Source organism: Diplotaxodon limnothrissa, linkage group LG20, assembly GCF_057381915.1.
Source record: "Diplotaxodon limnothrissa isolate DT_005_m linkage group LG20, D_limnothrissa_male_GT1.1, whole genome shotgun sequence".
Classification (NCBI taxonomy): Eukaryota; Metazoa; Chordata; class Actinopteri; order Cichliformes; family Cichlidae; genus Diplotaxodon; species Diplotaxodon limnothrissa.
This window is the reverse complement of record NC_140615.1, coordinates 31,378,150-31,398,519: the sequence shown is the minus strand read 5'-3', so window position 1 is coordinate 31,398,519 and position 20,370 is coordinate 31,378,150. Positions and strand designations below refer to the sequence as shown.

Genomic DNA, 20,370 nt, shown 5'->3' with positions numbered 1-20,370 from the left:
GTTATTCATGGTTTTAGTTGTTTTGAGGTTATATTGTGTTGCTCTAGCTTATAGTTTCAGTTAGTGTGCCTTCCCTGTGAACATGTTATATCTACTCTGTGCTTTTTTCCTGTCCCACGGTTCAATCCTCTGCCACAGGCTCTGTCCCAACTCAGGGTCTACACGCTTGAAGTACGCATTTCAAGTGCGGTTACGTCACCGCCACGCGACGACGGCTGTCCCAATTCGAAGTGTGCTTCAAATGCATACTCCAAATGCGCCGTCGATTTCCCCAAATATCAAGCGTGGTCCGGTGCACGCTTCGTGGTCCCATATATCCCACAATTCATAGCGCTTCGGTGGGTGTGGAGAATTTTGCCGCAAAATACGGCAGAAGGGAGCGGCCGAAGAGGTTTTTTTTTTTCCCAAAACTTTATTGAACTTATAAAGCGAACAGTCAGTCATTCCAGTTCAGTTTGTACAGTAGACATACAAGGCAAATAAGAGTAACAATATACAGTACAATGAAATAAGAAGGATAAATAAATAAAGGATAGAAAAGAAAAAAGAAAAAAAAAAGGGGGGGGGGGGATGTGACAGACTTCATAACAACTTTGTACTTGAAAGTTGTGACAGCTCATTCGTTAAACATTTCTGAATGAATTTCAATCAATGATAAACCTTTTTTATTGGAAGTTAATTTAAGAGAGTTTAAGTAATATTCAATTTTAATCAAAAACAAATTAAATGATGGGGTTGAGTTTTGAAATTTACATTTATGTATATGGAATTTCCCTAATGAGATGGAGCGGCCGAAGAGTGAACTGTCAAAAGTACTGAATATGACGTCACTTATTTATGTGCGAATGTTTAATAATTAAAGTCAGTCATATATCCACAAACACAGCAAGCTGAAAGTCAGTGATATGTGTGTGTGTGTGTGTGTGTGTGTGTGTGTGTGTGTGTGTGTGTGTGTGTGTGTGTGTGTATATATATATATATATATATATATAGTATGCATTTGAAGCAGCTGGATAGCGTAGTGGTTAGACTACACGCCTTTGGAACAGAGGATCGCAAGTTCGATTCCTGCCTGGGGCGTCTGTATCCAGTAAGGGTCCTAAGGCTAGACCCCCTATGCTAAGCGAGCCTACCGCAGACATGAGCGAGACAAATAAATATGAAGGCATGCCGGCTCGGACGTCGCCCGGATCAACAAGGTCCGCGTCAGGTGTTGAGGAACCAGGGCACCCTGACGAAAAGTGGGCTACTGGAACAAGAAGGCATCGGTGGGCAAGAGACGAAAACAGGGCGTTGTTGGAATGCTACTACGCAAGTAACCCCGGCGGAAGGGGCTACATGAATAGGATGAGGGACCTATGGATTCTTCGATACCCAACATCCACAATGACGGCGAAACAACTAGTAGCTCAGTGTTCCAACATTCGAAAGAAGGGACTGCTCTCACAGCTAGAGATTGACGAGGTACAACACAAATGCTACGGCAAGGAGGAGTCAGGACGCCAGGTCAGGGGGGCGATATCATCACCCCCACCCGAGATTGGGTACATAGCCCCAAGTGCGATAGGAGAAGGATCGTTGAGTGCGAGAGGAACTGACCTGAAAAATAGGATCATGGCCAAGCTTGAAACCTCGATCCCCCGTAGCCGGTTACCAAGATTACGTGAAGTACCCTCAGAAGGTCTGCTAGATGATGTTAATGCAGCACTACGGACAATACCTACAACCACGGTTACCGACACTAACAAGCTGATCTACAATACGGCAGCAGTGATCAGTGAGATGCTTGGCTACAAGTTGAACAGCCACAAGGGGCAGTACCCTCCATGGAGAAGGAGGCTAGAGGGCAAGATCAAAGTAGCACGGAGGGAGGTTAGCCAACTAACGGAGTTGCAGAAAGGTGCGACAAAGAAGGTGCATAAGAAATACAGCAAGCTGTCCATACCTGAGGCCTTGGAAACTGCCAAGCAAAGACTCACAGCCTTGGCCAGCCGCTTGAGGAGGTACACCAGAGAGATAGAAGGCAGGAGAATAAACCAGCTGTTCTCCACAGAACCAGCAAAGGTGTACTCTCAGTGGCAAGGGAACAATAAGAGAACAGCACCACCAAGGCTGGAGACGGAGCAATACTGGAAGAGCATATGGGAGAAGGATGCAACCCATAACGGCAATGCTCAGTGGCTAGAGGATCTGAGGGCAGACCACAGCGACCTCCCTGAACAGGGTCCAGTAACCATCACAGTGGCAGATATCCAAGAAAGGGTCTCCAGTATGAAGAGTTGGACAGCACCAGGGCCCGACATGGTTCACACCTACTGGCTGAAGAAGCTGACTGCACTCCACGAGCGTCTGGCAGCACAAATGAACCAGCTGCTAGTTAACAAAAGACACCCGGAATGGCTAACTGAAGGCCGGACGGTCCTGATCCCCAAGGACCCCAAGAAGGGACCGGTCCCCTCCAACTACCGACCAATAACCTGCCTCAGTACTACATGGAAGCTCCTGTCAGGCATCATATCGGCTAAGATGAACAGGCACATGGGTCAATACATGAGCGGGACACAGAAAGGAATTGGCAAGAATACCAGAGGTGCAAAACACCAGCTACTGGTAGACAGAACAATCAGCCGAGACTGCAAGACCAGACTGACCAACCTGTGCACTGCCTGGATTGATTACAAGAAGGCCTATGACTCAATGCCCCACAGCTGGATACTGGAATGCCTAGAATTGTACAAGATCAATGGGACCCTAAGAGCCTTCATCAGGAACTCAATGGGGACGTGGCGTACAACACTAGAGGCCAACTCCAAGCCCATAGCACAAGTTACCATCAAGTGCGGGATCTACCAAGGAGATGCTCTGTCCCCACTGCTGTTCTGCATAGGCCTGAACCCCCTCAGTGAGATCATTAACAAGACTGGCTACGGATACCGACTACGGAACGGAGCAGTTGTCAGCCACCTCCTGTACATGGATGACATCAAGCTGTATGCCAAGAGTGAACGAGACATCGATTCACTGATCCACACTACCAGGCTATACAGCAATGACATTGGAATGTCGTTCGGACTGGAGAAGTGTAGTCGGATGGTAACAAAGAGAGGGAAGGTAGTCAGAACTGAGGGGATTGAACTACCAGAAGGCAACATTGCAGACATAGAGGACAGTTACAAGTACCTGGGGATCCCGCAGGCAAATGGGAACCATGAAGAGGCCGCTAGAAAGGCTGCAACCACCAAGTACCTGCAGAGGGTCAGGCAAGTCCTGAGGAGTCAGCTGAATGGTAAGAACAAGATCCGGGCCATCAACACATACGCCCTGCCCGTGATCAGGTACCCTGCTGGGGTAATAAGCTGGCCAAAGGAGGAGATAGAAGCCACTGACATAAAGACAAGAAAGCTCCTTACCATGCATGGAGGGTTTCACCCCAAGTCCAGCACCCTGAGGCTGTACGCTAAGCGGAAGGAAGGGGGCCGGGGACTGGTGAGTGTCAGCACCACAGTCCAGGATGAGACAAGGAACATCCAAGAATACATTGGGAAGATGGCCCCAACTGACCGAGTGCTCAGTGAATACCTCAGGCAGCAGAAACCCAAGAAAGAGGATGGAGACGAGGAACCATCATGGAAGGACAGGCCCCTGCACGGTATGTACCACCGGCAGATAGAGGAGGTGGCTGATATCCAGAAATCCTACCAGTGGCTGGACAAAGCTGGACTGAAAGACAGCACAGAGGCACTAATCATGGCAGCACAAGAACAAGCTCTGAGCACAAGATCCATAGAGGCTGGGGTCTATCACACCAGGCAAGACCCCAGGTGCAGGCTGTGTAAAGATGCCCCAGAGACAATCCAGCACATAACAGCAGGGTGCAAGATGCTAGCAGGCAAGGCATACATGGAACGCCATAACCAAGTAGCCGGCATAGTGTACAGGAACATCTGTGCTGAGTACAACCTGGAAGTCCCGAGGTCAAAATGGGAGATGCCCCCAAGGGTGGTGGAGAATGACCGAGCTAAGATCCTGTGGGACTTCCAGATACAGACGGACAAAATGGTGGTGGCTAACCAACCGGACATAGTGGTGGTAGACAAACAGAAGAAGGCGGCCGTAGTGATCGATGTAGCGGTTCCGAATGACAGCAATATCAGGAAGAAGGAACACGAGAAGCTGGAGAAATACCAAGGGCTCAGAGAAGAGCTCGAGAGGATGTGGAGGGTGAAGGTAACGGTGGTCCCCGTGGTAATCGGAGCACTAGGTGCGGTGACTCCCAAGCTAGGCGAGTGGCTCCAGCAGATCCCGGGAACAACATCGGAAATCTCTGTCCAGAAGAGCGCAGTCCTGGGAACAGCTAAGATACTGCGCAGGACCCTCAAGCTCCCAGGCCTCTGGTAGAGGACCCGAGCTTGAAGGATAAACCGCCCGCAGGGGCGTGCTGGGTGTTTTTTTTTTTTTTTTTTTTATATCATAATAATCTGACAATACTATAATATTGGCTATATTATATTTACATTACCACAGTGAGATGACTTTAGTCTAATGAACAACATTAGCTAATTGTTATTCACTAACTAATCTTAAATGACTGTTCAGCACAGAAATGAAGCCCAACTATCATGTTTTACAGTCCCGTGGTCTCAGCCTCAGATATTCAACCAATCATAGTGATGTCATGACAAAAATGAATGACCAACAAAACATTTTTCTCCTTCATTTCTGTCAAACAACGCTGTATGTACCGTGTCTCGCGGTTAGTATCATGGTTGCTAGGCAACCTGAACAGCGCGACGAAGCGTATACCGTCCCATTTCACAAGCCTCTCACTTCCGCACTTCTCGTACTTATAGTACGCACCGTACGTAGTACGTGTAGTGCGCGTGGACACAGCTTCAGTGTAGAGTCCGCTTCTCTGTTTTATACTTCCTCTTTTATTTTGACAGTCTGTTTTTAGTCATTGGATTCTGCTTTGCTTTTTTTTTTGTCTTATTAAGTCTGATTACTCCCAGCTGTTTTCTCCTGCTGTGTCTCATTCCCTTGTTATGCCACTGTTTATATAAGCCCTGGGTTTTCCCTTATTCTTTGTTGTGTTGTACCCTCATTATGCCAAGTTGACAGATTCTGGTTTGTTTTCTTGTTGAAGTTTCTTGTTTCTAGTTTAGTTTTGCATTTGATGTTAGTTTTTTCCAGCAATAAAAGCTGCCGTTTTGATTTTAATCCTCTGTCTTGAGTCCTGCTCCTTCGTCCTGCCTGCCACACAGCCTGACCTTAACACTTTAGTTATTGTCAGTCTTTCCTGATTGCCTACTGTGTGTATATAAATTAATTGTCTCCCCTTTCTCCTTAGTCAGACCATCTATATTTTTGGCGCGAGTTTCAACCCTGTGTAATGTTCTCCTTATTCTGTAGTTTGCTTATTTTGCCTATTCATGTGTGCTTCTGGAGCTCAGGAAGATTTTGGAGTCATTTCTGAGTTTTCTTTGTGGATTTTTATGGACTTCAGTTTTTCACCTAAATAAAGACTGGTTTGTTTATTAGGTTATACACCTTGGGAGGTCCTTTTTGGCACAATTATAACATTTATAAGCAAACTGAACAAACACTATATCACATATAAACAGTCTTTTGTGGATTCAAGATGTTTTTCTGATCTTAATGTTCTTTTTCTTTTAGCTGCTCCCTTTATGAGCGTCACTCGAGTCATAAGAGATGCGTTTGACGACAAGCGCACACATACAAGTAGAGTTGTGGCGAGTCGAATAGGTACTAATGGAAAAGGGGCTTTAGTGCCAACTGTGCATTGTTTAAGTGCCACAGCCTTCATGAGTATTGTTGCTAAACATGTACAACACCTTATGACCACACGGCAGGTGCTTCCAGCATGGGACAAGTGGCCCCAACCTGGTAAAAGCAAGATGTTCCTAATAAATTGTTTGGTGAGTGATTAGATCGTTTTAGTTGCATTAGTTCTGATGGTGAGAAGGTGAAACAAAGGTTCAGAGGTTACAGTAGATTTTATTATGACTGCTGCAGGTTTCATCCACTGGGGGGGTGAAGTCTGCACATCTAGAGACTGGAGAGCACTTCCTGCATGTGGAAAACTGACAACACAGTGTAAAGTATTAGTTCTACATTCATATACTCGGTGATCCAGCCTCTGAATTTAGACATAAACAGAGATGATTCACCTCCAGGTTTCTGCTTGTGTTGTTCTTTGTGTCTGACTGCCTCCTGGTGGTCAAACCTGTGGAGCACAAATACAAAAGCTTTTCTTTTCTTTTTCTGTTTAGTTAAAATATTATTAATATTGAGCTAGAGGGACACTCACCGTCAGTCTCCCTTATTCTGATCCATTTGTAGAAGAGCAACACAACAGCAGCAAACAGCACAGAGACACATGTGACCAAAGGCAGGACATGAGCTGAGCAGGTAAGAAGAGACAGAGGAGTAAAAGAAAACATCAGAAAAATTAAATGAATAATAATTAAATCATTATTTAAGTGAATACTTTACCCACTTAAATACCTTTTGATGTAGAATATATAGACAGTATATAAAGTTTATTTATGCTACTTCCAACCACTTCTGCCTTCAAAAATGTACTTTTAACAGCTTAAAGGTGAAAAATTTGCATTTTGTGTATATAGTCATGAATCTGTATATACAAGAGCAGTCAGATGACAAATATTTTCAAGGACAAGGAAAATACAGGGAGTTCTTTTTGTGGTTTGTTCTCAACATGCTTATTTGTGCTTTCTCAGCTCCCAAGTCCAAGGCATCAACTTTATTTCACTCAGACCAGACAATAAAAACACTCCAGAGAGTCACTAGTTAAGCTTTCTGACTGACTCCTAAAACAAGGTTTTAAAAACTTGAAGTAGTCTTTACATTTTGTTATAAATAACAAAATATTCTGTAGATATGAGAGAGGTAGCTGCGCACACTCGTACCTTTGAAACTAAGAGCCTGAGCGGTTTCGTCAGTCTGCTGCTGTTCAAGCTGCCTCAGTGTCTCAGGGAAAGTCTTCAAGGCTGTGAATAACAAAATAAACCAGTTAATTAATGTAGCTGCATGATGCATGCAATACTTTATGACCAACAACTAAGTTTATTGATTTAAATATAATAATATGACATTTAAAAGATCAGCAGCTGTCTGTAATCTATAAAAAAAAATGAAACGAGGGTTTTGGCAACATCGACTGTCGCCACCAATTACTGTATTTTTGGACCAGAGTATTTTTTTATACATGTTACCCGGGAACACAATAAGCTAACATTTGCAGAAATCTTGATAATAAAACGTAGAACCATTGATTTCTTAAACCATTACTTGGTTTAAGGCATGACTTAAGAATTAAGTGGGATTGTTCAATGTCTATGTGAGGTCATTTTTCTTATTTGTGACCTTCATGTCTGAAACAAAGGCTCACATCAGACTTTAACAGTAAAAGGTTGTTTTTTTTGTTTAGTTTTTTTTAACCTCATGTTAAAATTGTAAAGTTTTAATATTATCAATACTGGCTCAATATCGGATTGTAAAGTAAAACATGTCTTGACTGTTCTTGCAGGTAAATCTGCAGGTGCGGCACTTGTATTACACAAAACAGATGAAACGAAATGGTGAAAACTTTATGGCTGATCCATAAAAATGCAATGCATTGTGAGGATTATGACTGAGGATTTTGATTTGTCCTTATTTATAAATGACGAAGAAACTCACCATCTATAACTCTGACTTCAAACTCCTGATATGAGTCTGGTAAGAGAGGCCGTTCCAAACCACACGAGTATCGTCCAGAGTCGGACTTTGTGAGCTCTGTGAAGCTCACATACAGAACTGTAGACGATACTGGAAAGGATCCCTCTTCATACTGGATGCTATATCGGCCCCTTTGAGCTGTGTCACCTTCAGTTTCAATGAGAACGTCTCCTTCTTCGCATTTATCCTTACAGAGAAACTTTTTTCTTCCAGATAAGGAGAAGGAGCACTCCACTGTGATACTGCCTCCTTCTGTGTGGATGATTGTTTTTGCACTGATGAGCCCACAGCTACACAGCGCTGTGGAAAACATACATAATGATAGTGATTACTCTTTTCTGTTAAACGTTAATTGTTGAACAGAATCCAGCATCAGGCTGAGAACGTTCAGCATATCTCTGATTCTGTTTAATTCATCTAGTTTATTACCGACAATCAAGATTTACGTCTGCATTCGTCTCTCTTTCATATAATTAACTCTATATTTGTTAAATCTTACAGTGTGGAAATTTTACTCTGGGTTAAAAGGTCCAGTCAGTTAACTGCTAAGTTAAAATTTTAAAACTCTTTTTCTTTTTACCTTATGTCATTCTCATTAAATATGTTTCCCTTCTTTCTTTGCACAAGGTTTTACTACTTCGTCAAAGGAAACCAAATATATATACAAATGTTAATTTTTGGCTGGAAAATTGTCAAAATAATGTTTATTATGTTACACCCCGGCCTAGGCAACCGGCGTGCAACGCAGGAAAATAAAAATAAGGAAAAAACACATGACAAAAAAACCCACTAAGGCTCTCCACCAAATTCCCAAAACGGAAGTGTCTCAAAACGAAAGTATTGACAAAACCCATTTGCAGCTATTTACAACAAACTATTTATTTACAACACGGGGGGAGATCGCGACCATGACATACTGAAACACAAGGCTTAAATACATAGAAGGAGCAATCAGGGAATGGACCACAGGAGGGAAACACAGCTGGGGCAAATTAGACCTGACGAGACAAGGAAACGTAAACTGAACACACTAAGATAACACAGACTTTCAAAGTAAAGCAGGAAATACATGACAGTCACGCAAAAAACAAAAAACTGACAACACCGAAACGTAACAATAAATAAAAACATAAATTAAATAGCACTATGACAGAAAACAAAAGGAAATAAGTATTAATCACAATTTGCGTGGTTTCCTTTCTTTTAGCATTGGGCCAGTTAGGTTTAGATAGGTTTTTTTTTTTTTTACACTCCTTTTAGTTCTTACTAAATTAGATTACAAAAATATATTGAAACAGATGCATATGATTAATACTGGAACACTGAAATGCACTATAAAGTAAAGCGCCTGAGTGAACCTATAGCTGCTTTAAACCGCTTGAATCAATATGATGAGAAGGACAATGAGTTCTCACCTGAGAAGAAGAAGGACCAGTAGAAGAGGAGACAGTGGATGTTCATTCTGAAGTTAATTCAGTAGGAGAATAAACTGCAGGAGATCACTTCACTGCTTCTAGTCTCTAAATATCTGAGCAGTCGGGAAGCTGAAGCTACACACTTCAGTGTCTCGCTTCCTCATTTTGCTTTGAACTTTTCTTCTACACCCACCATTTAATTGTGTTAGGAATCAGTCAGTCCTATTGACCTGCAGCTGGTTCAGAATTCACCAGTAATACTTGCCCAGTAAAGGCCTATCTTCACTGGTTACCAGTAAAATATAGGATTTAAAGATTGTTTTCTTTGTTTTGAAAACACAAAGGTTACCCTCCCCGCTAACGCTGCAGAAAATAAAATCTTAAAAACAAAAACACTTTAACTGAACCCCCGCTGAGGTTCACCTGGAGTGAACTTTAACGCCACATCTTCCTTCCTACAATAACTTTTTCAACCTGAGTATTTTTTGTTGGGATGTTGACTGTCTGAAATTTAATGGTCACAGTATGTCTGACCACATTGTTTAATTATTTACAGTTTATGTATTTCATGTACATCAGTGCCCATTTTTGATGAAGGCAGCAGAAGGTAAATGCTCTTTTTGTCTTGTTCTAAGTTGCCATGTGCCTAATACAACACGAAGTGGATATATTTTGTAAGTCATATCCTCTGTTTACGTGATAATGTCTCTAAAATATACATATTTACTCTACAAAGAGTATATGAACATCAAAGTTAGTTACATTTGATAAGCTCCTCCTGAAAACTCTGCAGCATAATTTCAAAGAGATTAAAAATAGACACCAGGTGCCTCTCTGACAAGTAGTCGCTTCCTTATTGTGGTGAAGACAGATGTAAGAAAAAATAGATCATCTACATCTCCTGTCAGAAGTGATCAGTATTCTGTGGAGTCAGATTGAGGCTGGATAGCATATTGTGTTTGTATATATATATATATATATTGAGATATAACCTGAGGTAACCTGAGTTCCTCCTCAGGGCCGTAAAAATTACAGCAATGCAGATTTCTTATAATAATAGTAATGAAAGTGGAAGTCATCATGAAAAAGAATAGAAATAAACGGAAGTTCTTGACATGTATCTAGCAGACAAAAGAATAATTATGATTCATGTGACATTACCAATAAATTAAATTCACAGGGCCGCATTTAAGGGGATCAGATATCATTTAAACATTGAAATTTAACTTCACGCTCATTGACTTGAGACATTCCTTGCCTAGCAATAAACCAGTGAAGGCTAATGTTGATTTTATGTTTTTTCTCTTTATTTCATTATGTAGACATGAAAAAAAGTAAAACTCTCCAAATTGTTCGTACTGTTTAAGCTTTATTGTCACATGCAGCAAAAATACCACGAGAAACTACTACATCTTTACTGAATACTCCATAACTAACCAGGTAACACTTACTTTTAACTGAATAAAAGATTTACCAAAGTAAATCCACACCTTTTGCCTTTCTTCATCTTTTCTAACTAAATTTATAAACAATGTGAGGAAAAGGAAAAGACACATTCTACCAGAAAGAAACCCCCCCGAACATAACCTATTGATTATCAGTGCAGATTTGCATTTGGTGGAGGCTCAAATAAAGAGTACAGCGCTTCTTCCCTGCTGCTGAGCTCCTGGTATGTTGACCCGTCAGTGGCACTTTGGTAGACTTCAGCAACATCATCATAGACAGCAACCTAAAACAAACAAACAATCGATCAAGCAAACAGACAGACCTACAAACAAATTATTGGGATGACAAGGAGTGATAGCTGAAATAACTGATTTCAGAGAGAAATACCTCCATATTTCTTCCATTACCTCTCGTGTTCACATCTGTAAGATATAGCAGAAACGTGTTTTTTTCTTTCCTTTTAATAGAAACTTAATAAACAATAAAAGTAACTTACACTGAACACGCTTACGCTTTATCTTCAGTTTGTAGAAGAGCAGAACAAAAACAGCGAGTAGCACCACAACCACAGTCACGCATACAGCCAGCAGCAGGATGTTACCTGATTGAGAGGCGGGGGAGAGTGGGAACGATTGAACAAATTAAACCATTTGCACATGAGAATTGCAGATGACCTCGGGCAAATTAGCTTGTAATTTTCTCTCATATAGTACACCTTCAAGGTCTGTACGATGAAGCAGGATTGGAGTCTGCTTAATAAGATCCAAAGTAGTAGTTGTATAAACACTGACTCTTACAAACTTCATTCCTGCTGGTTTTAATTCTTGTTTTCATACTTGTTCATTGCATGATCTCACTTTTAACACTCCTGGGACTGCAGCTGAAAGAAGAGGACTAAACGACTGAGGAGAAAAGAGTTTTATGCACATTAAAATAATTTAACAAACTGCCTGAAACCCTGGATCAACTTATTGAGGTGGTAACCGTCTTTGTGTGATTCCTGATATTGAAGTAAACTTAATCAGATAAGGAAAGGATTTTCTGGTTATACTGAACTTTATTTGTGATAAGGGCTCTAAAAGATGCCTCACATATTCTCCCATTTTAAAATGAGATATAAGCTTGATTATAACCTGCTACTCTTTGATTAAGGGATGTAAATTGACACAGGGTTTCTGCAGACTGCATCAAGTTGGACTGGAAAAGTTCATTCTTCATCTTGAAAACACAATGAAAGCAAATGGAAGGACTACTATGGACCATTGCATGTATCAGTAAAGTCGTTCATCAGACCCGGAGACATGCAGGTACATTTTCCAGTAGAAACTCACCATCTGTTACTGAGATCTCAAATTCCAGGCATGTATTTTTTGCATCTTTTTTTCGCACGCCACACTTGTACCGCCCAGAGTCCGACTTGATTAGGTTTGTGATGGTCACGTTAAACACCGTGTTACTCCAATACTCAATTTCATGTCTGCCATTCATAATTGTGAGATTATTTGTGTTGATGATCGTTGTTTTACATTCATCTTTACAGAGGAACTTTATGTTTCGTGAATGTAAAGGCAAGAGGCATCTGATTGTAACCTCTCCTCCCACAGTAGCACTGTAGACTTTGGGTTTACCATTGGTGATATCTTCTTCACAGAGTTCTGTTGAGATATAAAAATATAGACTGACATAGAGAACTACCTGAAGCAATCAATATAAAATCCTTGACTTTGGAAGAAACTCACCTCTAACTTTGAGCTCTACTACCTGAAATAAATTCAGGGATGAAGAATTGCTCACACCAATTTTGTACCGTCCAGAGTCAGACTGGGTCAGCTCTTTGATGACTGCATGCACTCTCTTGTCACTTATGTCATATCGTATTATGTATCTGCCACTCTCAGCTCTGTTTTCAGTAGTTTCAATGAGGATGTCTTCCTTTTCAGTGTCATTCCTGCAGATATATTTTCTACTTCCTGCAGGCACTTCATGGTCTAGTTCAATTCTGAAGTCTTCGCCTTCCACTTTTGTATAAAGGTTTATTTGTGCGTTGATGAGATGAGTATTTTTGTCAAATAGTCCTGCTGTGATATAAAGAACAACACCCTTGGTCAATATAAAACTCTTGTTTGTGACTCAACTCAAGAGTTGTGAGTATTTAGCTAATTTAATACCTTCTTGTATTTTGATTATTTTCTCTAATGTCTCTAATTTATGAAATTTGCAGGTGTGTTTTTCTTGCTTTTGTCATCCAAATTTGACATTTCTGGGTTTTGGATTTAAACCCTGGACAGTAAGAAATATTTTGGACTATTTTATTGACAAACAATGATATCAATATCCATAAAAAAACATTCAAAATTTGCAAATTCATAGTCTCTGTGTGTTCAGAGATAAATTAGTATGAATTTAACTTTTTTTGCCCAGAAACTGGTAATAATGATAATGAAAACTTCACAAAATGTGAGCTGCTGTATTTAAGAGTCATTCTGGTGACGGATACTCACCTGATAAGACACAGAAGAACAGAACATGGTGGATATTCATTCTGAATCTTGAGCCTGTTGGTTTGACAGTCAGACAATCAACAAATGGCTGGAGAACTGCCTCTGTCTGGTGTTTAAATAAATCCTTGCAACTTCTCAGTTTAACCTTTACCAACTTCCTGAGTTAAGTTACTCCACTAAACTGTTATGTCACCCCCCTGCCGCCTTCTCCAAAACTGAGCTTTTACTCAATTTCCCACTCAGTCTTCCTTATTTTTGTTTTGACTGTGACGTCATTTGGAAATAATAACCTGAGATAAATGTTGAACATTTTTAGATGATGCCTGTCACCCCTTTCCTCCAGTTAAACCACTTCACTCTTCCTCACTGGTATCTATTTGGCATTTACGTCTCAGGTGTTGACAGATCTTTCTCCCGGTTGAATACAACTGACAAGGATGATTCTCTACAAACTGACTAAACAAACACCTTAGATATTTAAACATATTCTTTTCTTGAAAAGGTCAAACTGGCAGATGTGTCAAAAAAAACTGCAGCATCATTTTTTAAGTGCTGAGACTGATTCTTACACTTCTGTGTGATTTTTGTGCCTAACAGGGTTCAGGTCACGGGGGTAACAGTCTGAGCAGAGAAACGCAGTCTTCCCTCACCCCAGCATCCTCTTCCAGCTCATCCAGGGGGACACTGAGACAGCCAGCCGGGAGACATAATCTCCAAGGCAACTCCTGGGTCTGCTCCGGGGCAACTCCCAGTACAACATGCCTGGACTTCCTCACCGTGAAGGCGCCCAGGAAGAATCCTTGTCAGGTGCCCAAACCACCTCAGCTGGCTTCTTTTGATGTGGAGGAGCAGTGGCTTTATTTTGAGTCCCTCTTGAATGACCCAGCTCCTTGCCCTATCTCCAAGGGACAGCCCAGCCACTCTTCCTTAGAGGAAACTAATTTCTGCTGCTTGTATCCACGACTTCATTCTTTCGGGTACTACTCAGAGCTCGTGACCATAGGTGAGGGTAGGAAGATAGACTGACTGATAAATCGACAGCTTCACTTTTATGCTCAGGTCTCTCTCTAACACAACATATTAGTAAAGCTTCCACATCACTGCGGACATCACCTCAATCTGTCTGTCAAAAGCAAACATGAAATCCTGAGGCCACCAAAGTGGACACACTCCACCACCTGGTTATGCCTAGATCTTACGTCCACAGAAACACTCCAGGTTTTATAAATGAAGGATTTATATTAATAAACATGATGATGATTGTGTGGATGATGATGAAGAGCATGTTCAGGAAGACTATGGTGATAATAATTAGAGTAGTCAGAACTTTCCATCTGAGCACAACTAAAGAACAAATGTTACACAAAGAAAAGCATTTAAGATAAATTAAGGTGATGAGTCCCCACCCAGCATTCAGCACATGAGACAGATTGGACATTTCTTTTAAGTGTAAAGGAAAAAACACTTTCTGTTTCTGCCTGTGTGACACATACATTCTTTTTCTAGTTCCCTTTTCTGAAAAGTTTTCATTACAACATATTTTCCTGCACCCACACACTCTTGCATCCTCAGTAATTTTTGCACACTTGTTTTTATGATTATCGTTCTTTTACCAAAGTCTATTTTAAACTTCCACCTCCAGAACTTAATTCAAACTGAAGTCTGTTTATTAAATAATTTTGAAATGATTTGTATATTGGTGGTTTAAACTGAGCTATATAAATTTGACTTGTTTAGTCAATGCAATGATAAAGTCTTATGAGTCTCTAAAGCCCCCGGTCCCTCTGAATTGTATTTACAGGGATTATATATGACAAAGAAAAAGAAAACACTTATTTCAAGTTTCACTTTAGATTCTAAACTGAGAAAAATGTGCCACCCTGAAATTTCTCTTTTTGTATAAACACATGTCTCAGTTTAACCTCCAAACATACAATTTCTATTTTATAGGACATCTGACAAATTTCAGTTGAATTCGATTGGCTGTTACTCATAGAAGGTATGCAGCATAATTTAAACATAATAATAGATGCCAGGTGCCACAATAAGGAAGTGACTACTTCCTTATTGTGGTGGAGACAGATCTGAGAAAGACCGATTAGATTTTCTGTAAAAAATAAAAATGATCAGAATTAATCAGTACTTTGTGGAGTCACATTAGATAATATATTGTGTCTATTTCCGTACATAACAGGTTGTGATATTTAGAGATATCTGCATCTCAAGAGTCCCTTTCTCCTCAGGGGTCCGAAAGCCTGTGGTAATACAGATTTCTTAAATTGATATAAATGAAAGTGGAAGTGATCATCAAAAAAAAGAATAGAATTAAACAGAAATTTCTTAACATGTATCTAGTAGGAAAAAATAGAACAACTTTGATTATATTGTATATTTGATGGTTCAAAGAGTATGAATTAGCTCAAGTAATATACTGTTAAAGAAAGTGTTAAGATTCTAAATATAAAGATCTCACATTGAAAATGAATTTAATGACAATGACATAAATTTTTTAAATCAAATAATGTTTTGAATCCCCCACCTGAATCTGCTATGCTAATCTCGTTTCGCTAACCTCAGTCAGCAAGGTAATCCTCCTTTATCTTATACTGGTTCTTGGTGCAGCCCTGTAGTTAATCTTCTTTTTGAAATCAGCTTCTGTAGCATTAAAGCTAACCTCTTTTAAGCTATTTTTTCTCTAATTGGCTATCTCTTGTAAACAGATGTTTGGAACAGTTGGTTGGTGGGTAGACCATATTAAGGATCTCTAGTTCCTTTGACCCCTTATGGAGCCTCGTAGAGAGAACTGTTTAAACCAGAGACAGAGGAGTTTGAAACCTCTGATTTTAGCTAACAGGGATTATCTTCTTTTAATGATGCTAGTTAAAATACAGAATTTCTGTTGGCAAAGTGTCTTAAAGGAAAAAACGTCTGTAAACATTTGTCTAGTTTTATCAGATACAGAATTTTTCTTACTTGTTTTCAGTAAATATGCTACTGGCCTATTTGTTCATAAAGTACAAACAAATTCAGGTGCAAAAAGTTTTCATACATGAGGCTGTTGATCTCTTTGTGGTGGTACTGGTTAACAGGTGAGATGCATTGGACATTCAGTTTATCTGATTATTTTTCACATATGGCATTGTTAGTCCATGCTGATTTATTAAAAACAGACCAATCAAGTGGTTGGAAATCTGGCTGTAGCTTATTTTGTACTACTTCTATACATTTTGTCCTGGCACTTTTCAGAGGACAAGTAACTAGATCAATTAGTAACTAGATTAATTAGGTGATTCAGATGAGTAGTAAGAATAATAATCACATTTTGCCACATAAAATTGCTTTTTATTTGTGTGTGTAATTTAACTTATGAAGCTGTGACAGCATATTTCGCATTTATTGCTGTATTCTTTTTCTTATTAGCATCAGATGGCTGCTTCATTTAGATTGAAGAATGTGTTCATTAAAATAAAAACATTTAAAGTGCAACAATTTTAGGATGTGGTTTTTATTTTTAATCAGTTTATATTTTTTCCCAAGTGAGCAAATTCCAGCAATATGAGATCAAAACGTTCGTTTATTGAACAGAAAATTACAGGTGTAAAAATGTGAAAAAACATCTGTTCACTTGTTTTATTATATAAATGCTTTTTATGACATCAAAAATTGTAAATGATAACGTGGTGAGTATTATGCAATGAGGTTAAATGTGCAGACTTTAGACTCAACCCTTATATCGAGCTCTAACTCCTGAAATAAACACAGGGAGGAAGAATTACTCGCAGGAAATTTGTACTGTCTTGGGTCAGACTGCGTCATGACTGCATGCAGTTTCTTGTTATTTGCGTCATATCTGGGCATTTCCTTTGAAAAATAAGCAAGACAAAAATTTTAAAATACTGTAAATACCGGCTTTAATGACTCATGTTATTATGCTACGCAGACCAAACCTCGCCATATTTTTACGAATCACGTATAACACCTTACATCTGGTGTGCATGATGGGCCATCACTGACTGGACACAAGCGCTTATCTGATATAATCACGATCAAATCAGATTTGGTATGTATCACAGTGCCATCTGTTGGTCAGAAAGGGACATTGCAGGTACCGGTCAATATGCGGGACATTTCATAAGGGACTAAGCCGGATAGTTGGCAACCCTACTATGGACATTACGTTTATTTTTGTTGCACAAATGGTAAAGTGGACAATGCTCAAAGACAGAAACAACTGCATTATACTGTTAACGCAACTTCGGCTCTTAGCAAGCACCTGCACAGACAGTATGCTAACAATAAGCTAGTCAAGAAGTCACTTTAACAGGTAACAAACTGATGAGCAGTTATGCTGCTGCCTCCGTTTCTACCTGTTTATGTTTCTGCAGTAGAATCACAGTGATGCTTTAAAGTCTCTTTGTGCTGGTGTGTGTTGGTGTGCAGGGCTGTAGCCTGTAGGGTTGTATTGTTGACATGAAAGTAATGTAACAAGTAGTATAATGAATGTCTTTCTACTGGGTGTAATTATATAAAGTACTCCATTACTTTTAAGAAAAGTGTTGTGTGCAATATGTGTAATAACTTTTTTTACTTTACTTTTTTTGAGCAATGAATTCAACACCAATCACAACAAAGACGGCCAATACCGCCAACATTCACAAACATTTGACTTAGTAGCATGTGATTCATTTGCATGAATGTAATGTCTTTGGTATGCTGATTAGAGATCAAGGTGACAATGAGCCAATGAGAACTTATCTTATCAGTTCCCATCCCCAGTGGTATATTTAAATAAACTAAAAATAAATAAATAAATAAATAAAATCCTGAGCAGGTAACTCACCAGCAGTTTCCACCTTTGACTTCCATTTATAAAACAGTAGTAGTAAAACCACCTGTACCACAATGACAACCATCGTAGCACAAACCGCAGTAAATATGACAATCAGGGTGTAAACTATAAGAGACAAAGCAAGAAATTAGGAAGTTGATCAGGTGTGGTTTGCATTTTAACGAATACCTGCAAGATTTGGTGTTGAATAAACATGATAAATACACTTTTCTTCATACCGGTAGTGTCTATTTAAGACAGTGACCAAGCTCTGCCATTCCACATAGCACCTTATCTCTTCATTTTATTCATTTAATGTAGGTTTTGGATGATTTTTTTTTTTTAAAAAGTAAAGTAAAATCTGCCCAACATGAGCTGTTCTACAATCCCTAAAGCTACTTTTAGCTCAACTTTTGATCAGAAATAATTTCACAGTTATTTTGGTAGCTAGAAGAGCACAGAAGCACTAGAATCGTTGGAAAGTCATTCATGAAAATAACAGTACAGAAGAACAGAGCTGAATCCACTGCGGCTGCCTGACTAAAACCTGATGAAAACACTGCCCCCTTGTGGTAATAATTTTCATTAAATACTGTAGAGCAGGGCTGCCCAATCCCTGTCCTCAAGAGCTACTATCCTGCAGCTTTTTGTAGTATCAGGTAAATGTTAAGTGGTAGGAACGTTTCTGCTGGGTTGTTGTTGTGGGGGGGGGGATGAAAAATAATAAAGGACACTCATTGGAGTAATGGCGCGTCTCGTGTGTCTGTGAGTTATGCCTCCAGTCAAATAACATCCATGACCTCAAATAACGGAACACTTTTAGATGCATCCCTACTCCAACACAGCTGAATCAAATGGTTTGATTACCTCTTCAGCATGCCATCATGTTTGGCAAAGGCCTGATAACAAGCCATTCATTTGATTCGGGTGTGTGGGAACAAGGATGCATCTAAAAGCTGCAGGACGGTAGCTCTCGAGGACCGGGATTGGGCACCCCTGCTGTAGAGCGTTTACCTATTGAACTTTTCAAAGCAGCTGTGCTGTTTAAGCACAATATGGCAGTCATTTGGTCTAAAGAATAAAACAAAAGAAAATAATACAAAGAAAAACATAGTAAATGAAATAACAAGTGGAATAAACAAGAAAAAATAATAAAACTAAAACTACAAAAAATAAAGAACTTACAAAAAATAAAAGGGTGAAAAGTAAAATGAAAACTTTATATTTAAAAATGATGAAAACCTATTATGTAAAATGAAAACTTCAAAAAATACAAGGATGAAAACCTTATATTATAAAATGAAAACGTCAAAAAAATACAAGGATGAAAACCTTATATTATAAAATGAAAACTTCAAAAAAATACAAGCATGACACCTTATACTTAAGCCGATGCAAACCTTAAATTGAAAACTTTATGTGTAAAATAATGAAAACTTCATATTAAAATGAAAACTTTATGTTTAAAACTGAAGACTTCAAAAAAATAAAAGTATGAAAACGTTATATTTAAAATGAAAAACTTTATGTTTAAAACTCAAGACTTCAAAAAATAAAAGCATGAAAACTTGCATAACCTACTAATGTTTTAATCAGTGCATGATCACTTGACAAGTCATTTTTAATCACCACGTCATTTATTAGCAGCTAGTACAAGTTCTCCTCTAACAGAATAGCAACGGGATGTTGTTCTTCTTCAGGCACGGCAACATAAGCAGTCATTGTAGTTGTTATCATCTGTGAAATCATTACTCTTAGGCATGGCAACACACACAACACTAATATGAGCAGTGCTATCATGATGAGACCTAGAAGGAAAAATGGCTTTGCTACAGCAGCCAGCCATGAACCGCTGAACAGCCAGTCCAGCCAGCTTTGTGCTGTAGCTGCTCCAGGTGTGTGTTCAGTGACATATTTTTGCAGAGCGGTCAAATTCTGCAAAGCTTCATAAATGTCTCCTCCAGTTTCGTATCCATCAGGGATAAAAGTGCAACATGTTTCCCCGATCAGCTTGCAAACTCCTCCTTGTGATGCTGTTAGCAGGTCTAGTGTCAGTCTGTTCTGCAGCACCATCGTTCTGATGGCCTGCTGTTCTCCTGCTAAGGCCGTTCCCAGGGCCTTAGTTAAGTTGATGTGTCGTAGCAGAGCATATCGGTTGATTTCCACGTGATCCCGCACCCCGGCAACTCCAATGCCGGGGATCAAGCTCTGTAAGAATTTCACTCCTCCTCAGATGCGAAACTCTGGTTCCTTTACTGCTTGGTGCCGTCCGTGCACATCCTGTCTGGTAATGAGTCTTTGTTTGTAGTATCATTCGGTAGCTGTAGTTGGAGCGACAGTTGAGGCTCATCAGTGTCGCGTTACTGGCACAGGTTTCGTTGAGTGAACAGTCCATACACTTCCTCTCGTTCCTCGGTGG

At 39.7% G+C, this 20,370-nt stretch overlaps 2 protein-coding genes across 2 annotated transcripts; both read right to left on the bottom strand.

The window, feature by feature from the left end:
- Positions 1-5,996: 5,996 nt before the first annotated feature.
- On the bottom strand, positions 5,997-9,222 carry LOC146611212 (uncharacterized). The gene is made up of 6 exons (XM_085345680.1): positions 9,177-9,222; positions 7,723-8,061; positions 6,951-7,031; positions 6,329-6,421; positions 6,189-6,244; positions 5,997-6,101 (listed from the first exon to the last, which is right to left on the bottom strand). Exons 1-6 carry the CDS (start codon positions 9,220-9,222, stop codon positions 5,997-5,999), a joined length of 720 nt encoding a protein of 239 aa, XP_085201806.1.
- A 1,551-nt stretch (positions 9,223-10,773) lies between these two features.
- On the bottom strand, positions 10,774-13,163 carry LOC146611211 (polymeric immunoglobulin receptor-like). Its single transcript, XM_085344191.1, has 6 exons — positions 13,124-13,163; positions 12,362-12,700; positions 11,954-12,277; positions 11,119-11,223; positions 11,010-11,044; positions 10,774-10,905 (listed from the first exon to the last, which is right to left on the bottom strand). The coding sequence occupies exons 1-6, from the start codon at positions 13,161-13,163 to the stop codon at positions 10,774-10,776; spliced, it is 975 nt and encodes a 324-aa protein (XP_085200317.1).
- Between the last annotated feature and the right edge of the window lie 7,207 nt (positions 13,164-20,370).